At 43.1% G+C, this 19,421-nt stretch overlaps 1 protein-coding gene across 12 annotated transcripts in view; it reads right to left on the bottom strand.

Moving 5' to 3' along the window:
- Positions 1-19,421, bottom strand: part of specc1 (sperm antigen with calponin homology and coiled-coil domains 1) — an 80,430-nt gene that overhangs the window by 42,673 nt on the left and 18,336 nt on the right. For 2 of the 12 annotated variants that reach the window (XM_080780986.1, XM_080780976.1), the window contains exon 1: positions 11,925-12,308. The exons of the other annotated variants lie outside the window; for them this stretch is intronic. In XM_080780986.1, the coding sequence (XP_080637112.1) occupies positions 11,925-11,964 (40 nt within the window). In that variant the 5' untranslated portion in view covers positions 11,965-12,308. Of the gene's footprint in view, positions 1-11,924; positions 12,309-19,421 lie in introns of those variants that run through there. 12 annotated transcript variants of the gene reach the window in all.

Raw genomic sequence — 19,421 nt, 5'->3', positions numbered from 1 at the left:
TACCAATTTTGCACAAAACTTGTACGAGTTGTAACAAAAGGTGTGTTTTGAAGAAAACGATAAATATAGGCCCATCCAATATAGGACGGACCTATATAAAATCCAAGGAATCCAGGGGGAAATTATTTTGATTGTGTGGTCACACAATCAAATTCAAGGTTCAATTCAAGGTTTCTTCATTACAACAATGTTTCTCAACAGGGGCGATACCACCCCCCAAGGGGCATTCAAAGAACATCGGGGGGCTTTAGGAATAGAAGTTTTCTTTTGAATTGGGGGCACTGAGGTGCCCCCGATTCAAAGGACCTTGATATTGTTTAGTGGGTGCTGGCCCAAATAGTTTGAGAACTAGACAAAACCAAACTGTACGTTATGAACGTAACCCCAGTATTACAAGCGAGATGTCCCACTTATGGGGGAGTGCATAATAAAAATAACTACAAGTTGGACACCAACACAAAGGTCTGGGCTTTAATTAACACCAGATGCACTCCAGAAAAATGTCACTCTGTCATCATCATCAGGTCAAAGATGTTTGTATTTGGAGGTCTAAGGGACCAGTGGGCCCACTACAACAACATCAGAGTGTTTGACACAGAGACCCACTTCTGGCTGAACACGCCTTCTGAACAACTTCTTCCAGAAGAATGCAGGGCTCATTCAGCCTTTGCTTACAATGGAGAGCTGTACATATTTGGTGGCAACAACTTTGAACATATACCTTCAATGATCTTGACGTGTCTATATCGGTTCCCCCCTTCTAAGGGCTGTTGCATGATGGGAGATCGAATCATCCACTTTGGATCATACAACACTCCCACCGAGTTGATTGTGATACATTTTGAGACTCAGTTGGAGTCTGATGTTCCATTATAATTGTTATTTAACCCATTAAGACCGGGAAAGCCTATATGTTGTTATACGTACCTTTAAAGATGGAGTGCCGTGATTTTTGTACTTTTTCTGTTTTGCATGTGTCTACTGTATGTAGTTAACATTACTCTAATAGACCCCCAGGTGTGGTTATAATATTCAAATATGTCTTCCCTGTGTATTTTTGGTTTCTTCATGAAAGCTGAAAGCCTTTGAGTCAAAAGGCCCAATCGAACCATTTTAGTGACATCATAACCCTAACCCCTCCCACATTATCATACAACAACAGCTGTGGGCGAAGTTCAGGTGGGTGGTGCTAAGGTGAAAACCAGGCATACTTAATGAACGGGTGGGTGTGGCGTGGCCATATAAAAACATAATTTTAACACTTTCGGTTTCTTTCAAATCTTCCTCCTAGTATAATCATAGTACCTGAGGATCATATTTTAGGGGGGCACTCCATATTTAAAACCGGGAAAGCATCTGTGTCATTTTATATGCTATGTATATAGCAACAGGAATCAAATGTTTTGAATAAAAAGGCATCTGGTTATCGGATAGTGGGGGCTGTCCCCCAAAAAACCACTGCGTTACAAGAACAGTAGCATGTTGGTGAATGTAGAGGTAATGAAAGTGAGACTGTGAAGCAGCATTACTTACAGGAGAAGGCTGGACTGGGGAGGGAGACACTTTTCACTTCTGATTTGTAAAGAGATTAATTGGATTCTGTAAATAGAAAACTCATTACTGGAATGGAGTGAATGGCAGCAGGAGCTGCTTCGCTGTGACTGAATAAAAGTAAATGGATTGCAGAGAGAGTGCACCTATACAGTATGAGTATTCCTATTCCCATTGGTAAGCAGAGGTAAAACACCCATAGATACTGCTAATCTGTTGTCAGCAGAGGTTAACATGTTAATCAAATGAGCCCATTGCTGAGAAGGAAAAGCTTCTGTAGTTTAGTGGCAGCATCATTTACACAAGCTAAGCACTTGAGCTTTCTGTCCATCTCTGCATGAGCACTTCATCACAACATGAAGGCCTCTGGACCCATCTGAAAATGTTTTGTTCAAGGGAAGATTTATCTATAGCTATTTTTGAATAGCCAACATATACATTCTTTAATACATTTTTCAGAAAACTTAAGGTTAGGATTTAGAATCGGCCACAGGTCTTAAAGGGCCACTTCACCACTTTTCACCCTATCTTCATACAATTGGTTCTCACTAATGTTCATGATAAAATACCACCATTCTTTTCTATTCAGCCTGTGTCTCATAGGAGGGCTGTGGGCAGTCCACCAGTGACATCATTGTTAGGCAGATAAAAAAATATGTCCAAGGCATAATTAGTGATAAATGTTGTAACATGTTACAACAACATGTTGTAACATGTTACAACAACAACATTACAATCTAATGGACTGAATGCACAGGCGGCCAAAGTCTTAACAGTTTTCTGGAAAACTTCACATTCCTATTAAAAGAAAGAAAGAAAGAAAGAAAGAAAGAAAGAAAGAAAGAAAGAGATGCTATATTGAAAGGTCTCTAAATGAACAGGTCTAAATGGTAAGAACGAATAATTTGTTTTTTGAAAGTGGATGCGACGTGTGCTTTTCTGAGAGGGATTTGACCACAAAACAAAATCTCTCAACACACTTTAACAAAGCTAGTCTGACTCTACGTATCAACACATGGACACACAATCAAGGGGGAGCATGTATAAATTCCTGAGATTACCCTCAGTGGGGGGAATCTCTGGTGGTGTGACCTTGCAGCAAGCGTCTGTCCTCAGGACAAACACAGTCCTGGATAAAAGATACCACAACAAACAACCAAGCGTCTGTCCTCAGGACAAACACAGTACTGGATAAAAGATAACACAACAAACAACCAAGCGTCTGTCCTCAGGACAAACACAGTCCTGGATAAAAGATACCACAACAAACAACCAAGCGTCTGTCCTCAGGACAAACACAGTCCTGGATAAAAGATACCACAACAAACAACCAAGCGTCTGTCCTCAGGACAAACACAGTACTGGATAAAAGATACCACAACAAACAACCAAGCGTCTGTCCTCAGGACAAACACAGTCCTGGATAAAAGATACCACAACAAACAACCAAGCGTCTGTCCTCAGGACAAACACAGTACTGGATAAAAGATACCACAACAAACAACCAAGGAAAGGCCACGATTGCCATTCTCACTCTTGAGTCAAATCAGCAGCCAACTGCCAGATACGCAAACCGCCGTTTGATTTGATAATGCCTTGAACACACAATCACAGAAAAAAGGATGGCTCACATGTCTATGTCTCTAAGTGTTGGCGTTTTTATCCACACTATATCGTTAGTTGCTCTGCCAACAAATTAGTGTTCATTTGAGTTCCGAGTTTGAAGGCTGTAATCAACCTTGCTTTGATGCCTGTGTGTGTCCCGACTCCCGGGCCATGATCTCCATTTACCACACACACACCAGTGGGTTACTACACTTGAGAGGACCTCAACGTTTTAGGCCTGCAATTTCATAAATGCCATTTTGACCCTTAACCCTGAATGCAGAGTTATACATACAGGTGCACAGAGATGTCACATACCTAAAGTAGTAGATCTACAAGCTCACTATGTGTCACGCTGCGATACGTTGTGAGCTTGTACATCTTCTATTTTCAGTGTGCGACACAGGTGCGCAACTAGTATAAATCAACTTATGTTCTTGTCTTTATTGACAGTCCACAGCATAGGGAACAGGGAGAGAGAGCATACAGCAAAGGTCTGAGAGGCCAGGGACGCCAACCTAGGACTCTGTCAGGCATCACAGTATGTGGTACGTGCCTTAACTCAGCTGTGGGCACCCCCAAATCAGGCATACCTCCAACCCTAACCTCCCTAAACTTAACCTTAAAGGCAACCCAAATCATTTCCTAATTGTAAGCCTACAGTACTTCTCCAAAATGTTTTAATAAAACATATTTCTTTAACCATGAAACAACCATTTATTTCTCTTGTGTGAGGAAAAAGACAATTTCACTCAAAATGTGTATTTCTCAAATTATATTACACACACACACACACACACACACACACACACACACACACACACACACACACACACACACACACACACACACACACACACACACACACACTTAAACAGGACAAAAACCGGCGAGTGTGTTGACATTTATCAACTGCCTATCTATCTGCTGTGGAAATTATGAAAGTGACTTCCTCTGGGTCCCCGCAGTTGAAGGAGGGACAAAGTTGTTTCCATGTAATGTAGAATCCCTCATCTTTCTGGTGCTGAGGCGGCAGATAGGAAGCTCTTCATGGTCATAGACTGCTCTACTCTGGAGAGGAGTATATCCACCGTCACGGAATTTAATGGAAATTTCCCGCTGTGTTCAAGATTTTAGGCATTTTGTTCAAAATTGACCAATCCTGCAAACTTTAGATGGCAATCTTAGCCAATGGGGATGGAATATGTGGAAGCGGACGGGTCTGTGTTGATCACATGACTATAGAGATAGTGTATACCGATTTGTGTGATGTATGGATAAAATGTGTAAGAGTGATGTATAATAAATGTGTTTTGCACAAATCGGCCTCATGGTGGCGCTATAACAGGCCATTGTAAAATAATTGGGGCAATTGTTGGCATCCAGGGAGTGTGTGTGCAGAGTTTGGCATCGACCGGGCCAACAATGCGGGAGATTAGCTGGTAACAGACGGACAGACACAATTCAATTCAATTCAAAGGGCTTTATTGGCACGAGAAAACATACGTTTACATTGCCAAAGCAGAAAGAACAATACAACAATACAGCAATACAATCAAAACAAAAATTATGTACTTTGAAGGTCAGAATCTTCAATAGATCAACTTCTGTGTACCAAGATAACTCGATGCAGGTATAGTGCAGGAATATACACAATTATTAGTCTTTAGGGTGGTTGTGTTCCATTTGATATCCTTCTCCTATCACAGCAACTCACAAATCTTGCTGCTGTGTTTGCACATTGTTGTACTTCGCCCAGCAGATATGGGAGTTTTTTGTCATTGGTCATGTTTTCAAAATCTCCGTGTGTGGTTGTAATCTGTGGGAAGTATGTGTCTCTGATGTCTTGGTACAATGGGCAGATGGTTAGGAAGTGTAGCTCGGTTTCCACTTCGTTTAGTGTGCAGTGGGTGCATAGTCTGTCTTCTCTCGGGATACAGGTCTGCCTATGACGGCCTTTCTCGATCGCGAGACTGTGCTCACTGAGTCTGTACCTAGTTAAGATTTTTCTTTGTTTTGGGTCGGTCACGGTGCTCAGGTATTCTGCCACTGTGTATTCTCTGTTTAGGGCCAGATAGCATTCTAGTTTACTCTGCTTTTGTGTTGCTTCTTTCCAATGTGTCAGATAGTTTTCCCTTTGCTGTTTTATAATTTGGTTTAGTCCAATGGGTTTTCTATCTCGTGGCTCTGTTTGTGTTTGTGCCCGGAGTTCCAGGGCCAGCTGGCTGAGGGGGCATCTCTCTAGAGTTTCACTGTGTGTGAGTGCCTTGTTATGGAGTGCATCTAGGTCACTTTCTTTTAGGTGGTTGTAGAACTTAAGTGCTCTCTTTTTTATTTTGATTATGAGTGGGTATCGTCCTAATTCTGCCCTGCATGCATTATTTGGTGTTTTTCGCTGGGTACGGAGAATGGATTTGCAGAATTCTGTGTGTAGGGTCTCGGTTTGGTGTTTATCCCATTTTTCCAGGTCATGGTTTGCTAATGGTCCCCAGATCTCGCAACCATAGAGGGAAATTGGTTCTATCACCGAGTCCAGTATTTTAAGCCAGGTTTTAATTGGGATGTCTATTTTGATGTTTCTTTTGATGGCATAGAATGCCCTTCTTGCCTTGTCTCTCAGGTCCTTTACAGCTTGGTTGTAGTTCCCTGTGCTGCTGATGTTTAGGCCAAGGTACACGGACAGACACACGGACACACATGGACGTACGGAGTGCAAAACATACTCTCCCCATACCTTCGGCCTGGGGACAACAACAGCCGACTGGCTGCGAATAGGCAACGAGGAAAGGCAGAGACATCCGACATGGCATTGGTCGCATTATCCGACTATTACTAACCCTAAGCCTAAATCTAACCCTAACGCTAACCCTAACCTCACTCTTATTAACCAGCTACGCAAGTCCCCTAACCTCATATCAGTCTTACCTGGCCATGTAAGTCAGTTTTACTATTTTTCGTTTTGGTGGCAGTCATTTCACTTCCGTGTTTCCTAATGGCATAACATTTGAAGCGGGTGTCTCAGTACATACAGGTAACCTACTGGTGATTATCAGTTGATAACATTTGAAGCGGGTGTCTCAGTACATACAGGTCAGGGCTCATTCCACTGAATAATTACTGCATTATTCCAGCTTGATGGGTCTTTTCAATGTGACCAAACTGCACATAACAGCCAAGTGGACAGTACCACACAGCTATCTGTGATGTTTGAACTGAATGTTATTGTACCGGTACTTAAATAATGCCATCTCTATACTTCTCTATACTAAATTTTTTCTTTCAGTCAAGGCACTAGGTGACCCCGGAGTCTGTGATGCTTCTTGCCTTCTTTCCATTAAAAACAACTGACTTCTCTTCTGGTTGCCTTTGCTGCCGATGTAAGTAAAAAACAGGCGGCTGTTCCAATGACAACACTGTTATTGCTACACTGGTATCAACCCTCCTCTCTCAAACAATGCTCATGTTTTTCCAGCACTTTGGCAGCTTCTTTGCTACATTACAGCTCCCTCCAAGCATCCCCCATGCTGCAATGCTGGAGGAACCATGGTGAGTGGAGGGAATGCCAAAGTTCCCTTTTTTGACCAATGCGATAGTCGGCAGTCGTTGATTTCACCTCAGAGAAAAAACATTTGGTCATGCCCGGAGATTTTTGAATTCCTTTTTATTCTGCATCCAAATCGTTATACAACCGATTGAGGTCAGCGCTGAAAATAAACGGACCAGGGCGTTGTTTCTTTTCTTAACCATATTATTCTGACTACTGAGTCAATCAACAGCAAGAATTTGCATTCAACACGGGTAGCAGTCTGGGTCACTCTAGTAGGGGAGGCACGGTTCAGTAACACGATTGTGATAAAGACCTTCCTATCTCTGGGCCAGACAACAGCCGACTCCTCAGCCCTCCGCGCCAGCGATAACGATATGAATCAAATCTAAATGAGTTCATTTGGTTCCCACGTCTCTCTCTAACCGCACTGCCCAGCACCACAACAAGCGGACTTGTTCTGTTCTCTTCAAAAGTCAAAACTGATCCTCTGACAAACCACAGCTGCCCATGTCAGAGGGATGTTAGTACACCGGCTGAGTGTAGCAGGAGTGTGTGTGTGTGTGTGTGTGTGTGTGTGTGTGTGTGTGTGTGTGTGTGTGTGTGTGTGTGTAGAATACATATGGAGAGAACTGTAACTGTAAACAAATTTTGTTCATCAATGAAGCAGAGGATTAATCATTAACCATTTTCAATGGGCATTTAGCAGACGCTCAGTACGATCAAAGTATTAAGTAAGCACTATAGACTGCTATGTCCACATACTAATCAATCTTCAGAGAGGTGAAAAAGTGGTTGCACATACAATCCTATATTGGATACTCTAGAATAGATGAAGGTGGTTTGGGCGTTAATAACTTGTTAATAACTTTCCTGTCCGACCAACTGTGTTGCTCTCTGTAGAACCTCATTTAAGATACCTGCACCATAACCTTTGGCAGTAAACCTGGAGCACAACTCAGCCGCCTGTTCTTAAAACATTGAGTCTTCATTTAATAGCTTTCAAGGTGATGACACAGTTGGCACCTGTATTCAATTGCACTTGATTGTATCATATATATATATATATATATATATATATACATCTTGTCACAATGCTGTGCACAGAACGGACGCGTTTCAGCCTGATGGGCCCATCAGGCTGAAAGGCGTCCGTTCTGTCAGAGGTAAATAAAGCATGTGAAAAGGACATCCTTTATTCCCATTTGTACCCTTGACCCGTAACTGCACCTATACATATAAGACTAGCCTTCTACTTTGGAGTGCTGCAGGTTTTCTGCTTTTGCAGTTTGTCTTTCTCGCTGTTAATCACCAGTCACATAACAACCGCAACGGAAGAACTTGACGTGAAAAGGCAATCAAATCATTCCTCTTGATTTGATTGCTGGCGGGGCGATCAACCCATTTAATGATCAATTCTCATTTACAATATGGAGACTAGAGAGGGTCATTTGATGAAATGGAGTGCGGCTATACGAGCAGAATAAGAGAAACATCAATCCACATTAGAGAGGATATTGGACTGTAGCGATTAGAGATTCACGTGGGTGCTCACTGCTCAGCTATGGTCCAATCAAATGTCATTCCACCAAAATATGGAATGACCTACCAAAATCCATACAGTAAGGCAGGGGTTCTCAACGTTTTGGCTGGGGACCCCCGGAAATGCTTTGGCTATGTCTCGCGACCCCCGCCCCGCTCCCCCTCCCCACCCCCAATACAAACTGACTGCAAAATAACCTTAAAGGACCACTTCACCACTTTTCAACCCATCTTCATATAATAGGCCCTCAGTAATAATCATGATAAAATGGCACAATTTTGTTCTACTCAGTCTGTGTCTCATAGGAGGGCTGTGGGCAGTCTTCCAGTGACATCATCATTAGGCAGATTATTGTTTAAACAAGATTTTCTTTTACAAAAATTAGATTTTCATTATCGTGAGAACGATGACTTCCATTTTCACATTGCAACTTTTCAGGAATAGCTTGCAGTTTTTATTAGCTTGTATTCCCCATCGATGAGGTCACTGGAAGACGGTTTCTGAACTGCCCACAGCCCTCCTATGAGACACAGACAGAGTAGAAAAAAATCGTGCCGTTTTTTCAAGGTTATTAGTGAGGATCTATTATATGAAGATAGGTTGAAAAGTGGTGAAGTGGTCCTTTAATAATAGAGAGAATATATCATTAATGAATACTGAAACCAGATATAATTATTAAGGACAGTTTATGCATGTACTACGTATGTGTACTATCTATCTATCTTCATTTTTCAGCTATTCAGTTCCAATTTATTTGTTATTTTTTTAATAATAATTTGGCGGCCCCTATAGGGGTCGTGACACAAGGGTTGAGAACCGCTGCAGTACAGTATGGTAAGGTTCTCTATGCCTTAAGGACAGTTTATGCATGTACTATGTGTACTATCTATCCATCTTCATTTCCATTTTTCAGCAATTCAGTTCCAATTTCATTTCCCCCTTGAACCCCTTGATAGCAGAAACCTCTTCCCTACCCCCCTTTCTCTGTAAAATAATATGTGATTTAGGTTTGTTGTTGACTCCACGGCCCTAGTTACTACAAAGGGCTCTAGAAGTCTCCATCAAACCCAAGGGGTGGTGGGTGAGGATCCGTCCAGTCGCATGCAGGCGCGGAGAACATATTCCAACACAACGAGGTATTCACATACATTTTGAAGTTGATTACAGACTGAGAAATATATACAGTAAGAACAGTGAATCTATGATATCCCTAGCAGATTATGGAAACAGGAAACATGCAACGTCCAATATTGTAGTGGAGTCATCATGTCATGGTTATCAATATGCTTATACAGATAAATGATTTGTCACTGAGTCAGGCAGCTGAGGTCATATATCATAACTGTTAGTGAGCTTTATTTCAATTGTAATAGTACTTAGTTTAGACTAGTCATTGGTTAGACCAGTCATTGGTCCTACAACCTATCTCAAACCCTCACCCTAACCCTAACCTCCCACGGGGCAGCACACCTAAACCTAACCTTAAGCCTCTCCCAACCCTTAACGCACCCCTCACAAACCTTAATCCGGTAGTTTTAACGCACCCCTTACTAACCTTAATCCGGTCTATTTAACAAACCCCTCACCAACCTTATGTCTAACCAATGACTAGTCTAAACTAATGCACCCCTGTAATAATTATTAGTGTGGTTGCCAGAGACAACCAGACTATAGTAATTGCCTGATTTTATTTATTTATTCTGTGTAAACCTTTTCGGGTCCCTGTGATGTGGATCAATACATCATCATACTGTACTTATGCAAGACTCAAAGCTTGAAATTGTCAGTACAATCACACTTACAATTTCCCATAATTGCTAGTTATACGTTAATGATGAATTGACTACAATGGAACACAATGGAAACACTTTTTGTGTTGTCCTTAATTACAAAACCTTTGACTGTAGCCGGGGGCGGCGGTGGCTCAGGGGTAGAGTGCCTGAATGGGAACCACAAGGTTGCCAGTTCGAACCCGGGCTCCCCCAGAGTTACTGTCGAAGTGTCCTTGAGCAAGACACTGAACCCCTAATTGCTCCCGATGTGCTAGTTGGTGCCTTGCATGGTTTCCGCTGCCATCGGTGTGTGAATGGGTGAATGTAATGCACAATCTATGTAAAGCGCCTTGGATAAAGGCGCTATATAAATGCACCATTTACCATTTACTAGTACTGTTATGTACCGTTAACCGTGTTAATAAATTAATCAATCAATCAATCAAAAGCTTACAGATCAGGCACGCGTACCAATCATTAAATACATTACACAGCCCAGAAAATGTCAACATGGTCAGCCCTGATGAAGACCGTATAGGTCGAAACATCTCGGTTCAATAAAGTTTTCCTCCTTTTAACATCAAGTGTGCCCGGATCTCCCCTTTGTTCTATATGGTCCTGGTAGCGCTGTGGTCAAGAAATGTCAGTTCTTCATGAACACTCAGGATACACTAATATGTGACTAATATGCATCTATAAAGCACCACTCACAATCTCATGTGATTTGAAAAGAATTCCACACAAACACATCAACATCAACAAATATTATTCCTGACACTGAAACAGTAACTGACTCAGGCACTCAACAGCTATGGTAATGCAGAAGTACTGATCAATAGTTGGTCAAAAACTAAATATCATGTAGCTGTCAAGAACACAACTTCTAACCATTAACATAATAACGTATAACATCTGATAATGTAATACAACTTAAGAGACTACAAATTCACATTGCATCACATTGCATCAATTTGCATTGCATAACAAAGGTGCATTTTTGTGTGTGAAGGACACTGGGACTTATCAACTGTTGCCTCTCAATATCAGCCTACAGCACTGTGTTCTATCTCACAGCACGCATGTGTGCACAAACACCACACACACAATAAAATAAAAGCCTCAACACCTGCCACAGATAGAATGTGCCACTGTGTGTGTGTGTGTGTGTGTGTGTGTGTGTGTGTGTGTGTGTGTGTGTGTGTGTGTGTGGGGTGGCCATCACCCTGGCTGGCAGTGTACTTCTAGTCTATTCTGTGTGTTCTTTTGTGACATGGGGACACATTAGCAATGAACATGACCTTTGGCTGGAATCTGACAGCAGACAAACACAGATAAACCAATATACAGGCCAGGTCATGCATGCAGCGCATGCACGCACACACACACTTACAGTTCACCAGGAAAGGAAATATCGTCCAAACATGTCACCTCAGAGATGTACAGCAAAGGAAGGCCACGCAAAACAAAGGAAAAACTACGGACAGGAACGACTAATCGATAAAATCTTTTTCATACACAGACAGCCCACAACTAGTTTCAAACTTTTTCATTTTTAAGAACCCCCCAGCATTCTAGGCCACAGACCCCCATGACTCTGAGATGTATACTAATGACCCCCTGGAACCCCTTCAAGGACCCCACTTTGACAACCACACTGCTGTAGGGAATATACGGTAGGAGAAACAGGCATCTGGTTGATTGATTGGCTGTTAATCTTTCAAGGCTCTCGCTGACATTAGCAAGACATAAGATATATATTATATTAATATCTATGGCTTCTACTAACATCTCTGCTCCCTACATGAACAGAGAGACAACTAGAGACAGTGAGACAGACAGACAGACAGATGTGATGCTGAGTCAAGCTGGCATACAACACAATGATAAAAAGGGGGGGGGGGTTGCAGACCTGACTCTGTCTCCTCCTGCCTGCCCGCCTGGTTCCCCATGCTGCTGGTCCGCGTTCCACACCTCCCACACTCCACTCCGGGGGGGCCGGGCTAATCCAAGAACCGTGGCTGTACTTGGTGCCGACCGTCTGTCCGTACCCCCTCTTGCAACGTGCCCGTATCGTAAACCCCGCAAGAAAACAAATGAATGAATATAAATAAAAACAAGTTTCTGTCCTCTCTCCTTCTGTTCCTGTCGTCTGGCCACTGCTCCTCCGGGACGACTGTGTGCATGCGGAGGCAGGCAGGCTGGAAGTCCCGTTCCGTGCGAGTGGCCAAGTGATTGTGTATGTGTATCCTCTTGGATGGTGACGGGGTGACACACTTGTTGGCAGGCAGTCGTCGTGTGGGCTTCATTATCAGTGTGCTGACTGGAATCAGCAGCACGCAGCTAGGGAGGAGGAGTGGCTTCCCCAGCAACACACACACACACACACACACAGCACATGCACCATCACTCCTTCCTCAAGCTCCTCCTCTTCTGACTGCTGTCCAGTCTCCCAGACAGAGCTGGTACAGTCTCCCCTCCTCACATTAGAGGAGAGGAGCTCCATTTGTCTTGGGTCTGTCAGAAGGTGACGTCACAGCTGCGTCTTTTGTGTGAACTTTCTTTTTTTTTCTCCAAATACCGCCAGTCTGGGAGCCTCTAGCGAACTCTTGTGCGATATTCAAAACAAATACACACCCACACACACTCTCACACACACACGGCAGCTTTTTTGTTCTTTTAGGGGGAGCACACAATGCTGAATGCACTGCTTTTTCTATTCTCAGTACAGCTAACACAGAAGGAGAGGGGAATGGAGAGATGTGAGAGAGATAGAAGAGCAGAGAGGGAGAAAAAGAGAGACAGAAGAGAGGGGGGAGACAGGGAGAGAGGGTATTGAGAGAGGGGAGGGTATTGAGAGAGGAGAGATAAAGGAGGGAGACATGCATGGGGACAGTAGAGAGAGTGGAGGGCGACAGGAAGAGAGGAGGGGGGAGGGATAGGTATAGAGGGAAAAGAGAGAGAAAGAGGGAAACAGGGAGAAAGCAGATGGGGAGAGAGAAAGAGCTGCAGAGAGAGAGAGAGAGAGAGAGGAGGGAGACAGGGACCGAGGGGGGAGAGAGAGAGAGGGAGAGAAAGAATAAAAGGTTGTTAAGGTGAATGAATCACACGACTGCACTGATCTCTGCAATATTCATGGTGTTAAAAGCTACAGGGGAAGAAGGGAGTTGACTTGTGTAGACTCACTGGTTTTTGGTTGCGAGAGGCCCGGATATAGTCACTGTTTTAGTGTGTATGAGTGAGTCAGTCAGTGTGAGGTTATTTCCCATGACAAAGAGGCACTACCACTAACACGAAGAGCATCTAAATGCCCAAGTCACGTCAAAAACAGCTGCTGTATAGGTCACATGCAGTGTTAATTCTGATTGACACCAAGTATAGGCTAACAACGAATATGTGCCATTAGCTTGCTTTGCTGCATATTATTGTGAAGATGGAGGGTGCACAGCACACTCTGTGACCTTGTGATGTTTTGAATGACGACTTTAAAGAATTTCAAGATGTGTATGGGCTCAGATAAGTCATATGCTTTACTCCAATCAATGTCTAATATATATTGGGGGATATAAAGTTTTGCATTTCAAATCATATCAAAAGCATATCATGCTATCATACATTTGATTCCTCATGTGTGATGAGGATGTACAAACTATTGCTGCTTCCTCCTCTTGCCTCCTATATAATGTCCTTGTGTTGGAGAAGCATGTCCACCCTGGTAAACAAACAGTCCTCTAATCCTGCTAAGAATGTTCTCTGCGCCACAGGACCCCCGTCTACACGTCCCTGCAGGCCTCTTTCAAGGTCTGGCGAGAGAATCTCTCTTTCTCCTTGACATTTCAAACTTTTGCTAACACGTGATGAGTCATGATAATAGAGATTTATTAACTCTGTGGCAAAAAAACGAAACAATATCACTATATGGTGGCAGGCAAGAGTGTGTTTCCATGTTTAGGTCCTGGTGGTATAAATAATGTAACGTTGTGACGTGTTTATGCTTATGTCTGAAGCACATTCCCAGATGAGCTATGTTGATTAGGAGCAGCACGGTTCCATGTCATGATATTTGTGCACTGCATAAGCCTGTAATGCGTTGTGTGTGTGTGTGTGTGTGTGTGTGTGTGTGTGTGTGTGTGTGTGTGTGCGTGCAGAAAGCCCATGTCCGTCCACATGTGTAATCAGCAGCACATTATGCTCATACTGGGACATGGAAGTGCGGGTGTCAGTGTGTGTCTGTCACGGCTGAGTGCTTATGCAGGCTGAGGCGTCCCAGTGAGACTGAGGGATGTTTGATTAATTCATCTGACAGGTATGAGGTGTCTGGGTCTGAGCCCCGCACACCAGCCCCACCCCACTCTGAAAGCTGACACACGGCAGATGGGGGGGTCTGAGCTTATCCAGAGTAAAAACCTATTAGACCTACCATTGGTCTATACAGTATATAGCATATACAGTATACTATATTTTTCTCTGCGCAATACATTCATTAATTTCATTAACACTGTGTAGCTGCCTTCCTCTGCCTCACAGTGGCAGTCAAGGTTAAAAACATAAAACCACCATATTCCCAAGGGCGCTATACTAGAACTCCTCCTGTTTTCGCTCTACACGAAATATTTTCTCTGAAAACAGCTGCTCTACAGCGCGGCACAAAATGAGACAAGTTGTGAGCATGTAGAATGGCTATTTTATGCTGAATGTTAGCCACAGAATAGGGATGCTAGGGTTCAGGACAGGTGGCTAACCAAACCAACACACATGATCTCTCTCTCTCTCTCTCTCTCCCCCCCCCCCCCCCTCTATCCCTCCCTGCAAGCCAAGGTGAGAGGACACTATCAGTTTAGAAACCGATGGAAGCTGTGGATCTCGTGTGCGGACAACAGAAGACCGCAACCCATCTGCCGATAGCTTGCTGAACATATGGCGTATAACCTGAGGCGACATCCACTCCATCAGTGAATGACAGCCTTTTCATACAGCCAAGTGGTGGAGGTTGACGAGGAACACACTGTACTTGCTTGCCACATCCTCCCTGAATGACACAGCAAAATAAAAATATTGGTATAGGGCTGGGAGATATGGAGATAACATCAAATATCAAGATATCTTTGACCAAATATCTCAATATTAATATTGTGACGATAAGATCGTATTGTGACAATGCATTTTGTTTTTTCCACTTAAAGGACCACTTCACCAATTTCCAACCTATTTTCATATAATTGGTCCTCACTAATGTTCGTTATAAAATACCAAACAAAATCTACTCTGTCTCATAGGAGGGCTATGGGCAGTTCAGAAACCCGTCCATCAGTGACATAATCGATAAGGAATCCAAGCTAATAGAAACTACAGGCTTTCTATTCATGAAAAGTTGCAATGCAAAATGGAAGCCATCGTTCTCACGATAATAAAAATATACATGTTTTTAAAACAAAATCTTGTTTAAAAAAAAGTCTGTTTAACGATGATTTCTGAACTGCCCACAGCCCTCCTATGAGACACAGACAGAGTAGAAAACAAATGGTATTTTATAACGAACATTAGTAGGACCAATTATATGAAGATACCTGTATTGAAAAGTGGTGAAGTTGTCCTTTAAGGCTCAAGTGATTAAAACCAGGAAAAGACAACACTTGTGTTATATCATGACATTATTACGGTAAAAAAGGAAAAGCTATCCAAAATCCTAGACAATATCTAGCCTCATAACTATATATCAATATATTGCCCAATCATACCTGCAGGTACACTACAACTGTACAACAGCGAGTAAAAAAACCTTTATGGCATAGTAAACCTAACAGCAGGCAGAGAGAGGGGGAGATTGATAGGACGAAGGATAAGCAGTAAGCACGTTAGATAATTAGGCCCATATTCATCAACACGGTGAACACTCAATTTTGGGTGTACACAGCGTTAATAAATAAGGGCCTATAGTCTCTTCCATGTTTACAGACAGTGAAACATCTCTCGCAGGACTCTTAATGAAATGGAAGGGTGGATAAACATGGAAGTGGTTTCGGTGGCATAAGAAAGGAGGTCAACGCTCCATATAAAAGCCTACAGTACAGTAAGCTGGTTCCTGTGATTCACCACATGTTGTCACATCAGCAATGACTGGGAAATACTGGAAGTGTCGTCCAGGCCCCCCCACCCCCCCCAATTCGGACCTTAGCTTGTTTACATATGACGTAAGTTTGACTAAGGTAGGAAGGAAGCAAGTACAGACAACTCCATTCTAAAACATGTGAACATGCACGTGAATCTGTGATTTACAAGTTTAGATTCTCACGTACATTGAGACTGACCGACGCTATAGCAAGTCTAATCAGTTGTGACAGTAGCAGTAACTCAACAGCAGCAAGCCAAGAGTGAGAGAGAATCCATAGGTGAAGTTGTGCCATGATGTGCTCGGCTTGCCCAATGGGCCTGTTATTTATAGAGTGGAACTGACTGACTGTCCTCTCTCACATGCTCCGTAGGGGCTCCTCTCCAGCGAAAGCTTCAGTAAAATATTGATGAAGTGTTTTTAAATTAGTTATCAGCACGAGCCCAGGCTTTAACCCTTTGTCTGGTAGAACACAGCGTCTGATGACATGGAGAGAGACATTGCTCCTTAGTTAAACTAACTTGTTAACATGAGAGACTGAAATGATTGACCCTCTCAGCTTCTGTGGGTGATGTTGTGTGGCTATACTAATAGCTTGGCGATAATAACTGGAAGCGATATTGAAGTTATCAATATAGGGATGGGTCTTTTCAATTTATCGTTAATAGGATCAAAACTCTCCTGCAAAGGTTATATTGTCATCCAAACCCTGCTCATAGTAACTACATTTTAAACTTAAAGGATACCATTTATTTTGTTTTCTTAGGCCAACTGCAGGTGAATACTCTATGGTGCAATGTTGAGTACAGGTCTACCAAAGTGGGCCTGCATTATTGCGACCGCAGATCGCAGTTTACTATGAAAACCTGCATGTCTTGTCGGTCACGGCTCGTGACATCACGCCTCCATATATGGTCACGCCTCGTGACATCACGCCTCCAAATATGGTCACGCCTCGTGACATCACACCTCCATATATGGTCACACCCTCATGACATCACACCTCAATACAGTATATGGTCACGCCACGTGACATCACGCCTCGTAACACGTCACGCCAACATATATGGCCGTCTCCATATATGAAGATCACAACACCGACCTCATCTAACCCTGAATAGCCATACATGGAGAAGACTGGATCATCACCTAGATCTGCATATATGGAACAGACCAGCAACTCTACATCTGACCTCAAACCCTTAGATCTCCATATATGGAGCTGACCTGTTCTGACATTCCATATGTTGATCCCTCCCCACCCGTCCTTCCTTTTCGATGTCTCCCTTTTGACTGATACCTGTCCATTCAAACTCTAGACGGGCCTGCTCCAAAGTTATTAGTGCATCCGCACCCGGCAGCCAGCGAAAAATAGAGTCCCCTACAGGCCCGAAAATTAAGGCCCAGCCCTACCTGGGCCCTCATCAAACCCTGTACACTCAAGACACTGCCACCGCTGCCACCCTTAGATCTCCATATATGGAGCTGACCTGTTCTGACATTTCATGTTGATCTGACCGCATCAAACCCTGTACACTCAAGACACGTTTCATATATGGCCAGACCTCATCAAACCCTGTACACTCAAGACAATGCCCCTGTTGCCACCCTTAGATCTCCATATATGGAGCTGACCTGTTCTGACATTCCATATGTTGATCTGACCCCCCATGCCAAAGCGCCAGCACTCGCCCAGCAGCCTGCCATCACCCAGGCGGATGCGTGGGCCTCTTACTGGTTGGTATTGATGGTATTAGACTGTTTGAGGCAACATAATGTGGATGGATAACAGAATAAAAATGTTTTCCCACAATATATGCTTTTTACGGTTTATTAATCATAAATCCAGGCCAGGTCAGCAATGTGTCAAATCGATGTATGTCTCTGCAAGACTGCGCCGTAGAATGGCTGCTCAAACCACTAAAACCCGGTTCAGGAAATATGTCACGCCTTCTGGCCGGTCTCTCCGACACCAAGCACTAGATAACAAAGCATGTTCACAGTCCAAGGTCGTAACCAAACTGTTTTTTGATTCTGCTGTGTTATATGCTGTTTTTAACCTTGCCCTGTGCAGCACTGGAATTTTGTTTTGAAACGTGCTATATAATAATTATCATTATCAAACATGGCAGCACTTCTACATGTGTGAAATACTTTTTATTTTCTCATTTTAAAGTATTCTGGCATAATTCAAATGCTGAATTCAAGCCTAGTGCAACCCAAAGGACACAGCTCTTTTGACAGTTCATGCTCTTTTTGAAAAGTGTGATCATCATATACTGTAGCACTGCTGAAGTCTGCCATGTGTGCCTCAGAGTCTGGCTGCTTCCGGATGCCAGGCTGATTTCCATCAGACAGATATGAGCACTGACAGTGCTCAGAGTCTGGCTGACCCCCCATGCCAGGCTGAGTTCCATCAGACAGATATGAGCACAACACTGACAGTGCTTCCTACAGTAAGTGACATGATCACTTTCACAGACACATCTAAATAGCCATTGATCGCATTATCGATACTGGCTTCATCTTGATTTGCCATGAAAGACATTTTTTATCCATTTTGTTCTTCCCGCACCTGTGCACATACAGTACAGCATGTTCCACAGATTATTGCAGGACAACATCATAGGATTCAAATATCACAGGGCACTATGCCGATTAAAAAACGGGCAATCCTCGATTCCTCTAAACAAAACTAAGTGCCCTGTACTTAGTGACTTACAGTAGTGCTATGAGCAGAAGGCTATGTTGTGGTTCTCAACCCCTTGCATGCGTGATTGACTAGCACACTTTTTCCACCGCATGTCTAATCTGATTTAACAATGGCTGATTAGCCTGATTGGTGGACCTGTTTGACTTCTTCTTGTCCATAATGGCATTAGTTGTCTGTCTTCATATGACATGATGTGTGCTAGTGTGGAGCCTTTAGCGTGGAAGCCTTTCAGTACAGTTAGCCCGCTGGGAACACTAGTTTTTTTTTGCATGTGCTGTAACAGGGTTACATATAGCTCAAATATGGGAAGCAATGGATAGAGAAGCTAACCTAATACACTGGCAGACAAATCTAGCCTAAATCAGATCTGTGCCACATCGAGATTGAAATCCGATTGGTTTAAATTAGTCCAACATGTCACATCATCACATTTAAACAAATCAGATTCCAGTCTGGATGTGGCTCAGAGCTCAGATTCAGGCTGGATTTGGCTGCCAGTGTAAATGGGGCCTAAGTGAATCGAGTAAGGTGAATCTTGATAGAGCAGAGAATAATCTTTTTGTAGAAAAATGAAAAGGAATCAAAGG

Source organism: Protomyctophum bolini, assembly GCF_963924005.1.
Source record: "Protomyctophum bolini genome assembly, chromosome: 13".
NCBI classification, from domain to species: Eukaryota; Metazoa; Chordata; class Actinopteri; order Myctophiformes; family Myctophidae; genus Protomyctophum; species Protomyctophum bolini.
Note: the sequence above shows the minus strand (reverse complement) of the source record. Positions and strands in the feature narration are given on the sequence as shown.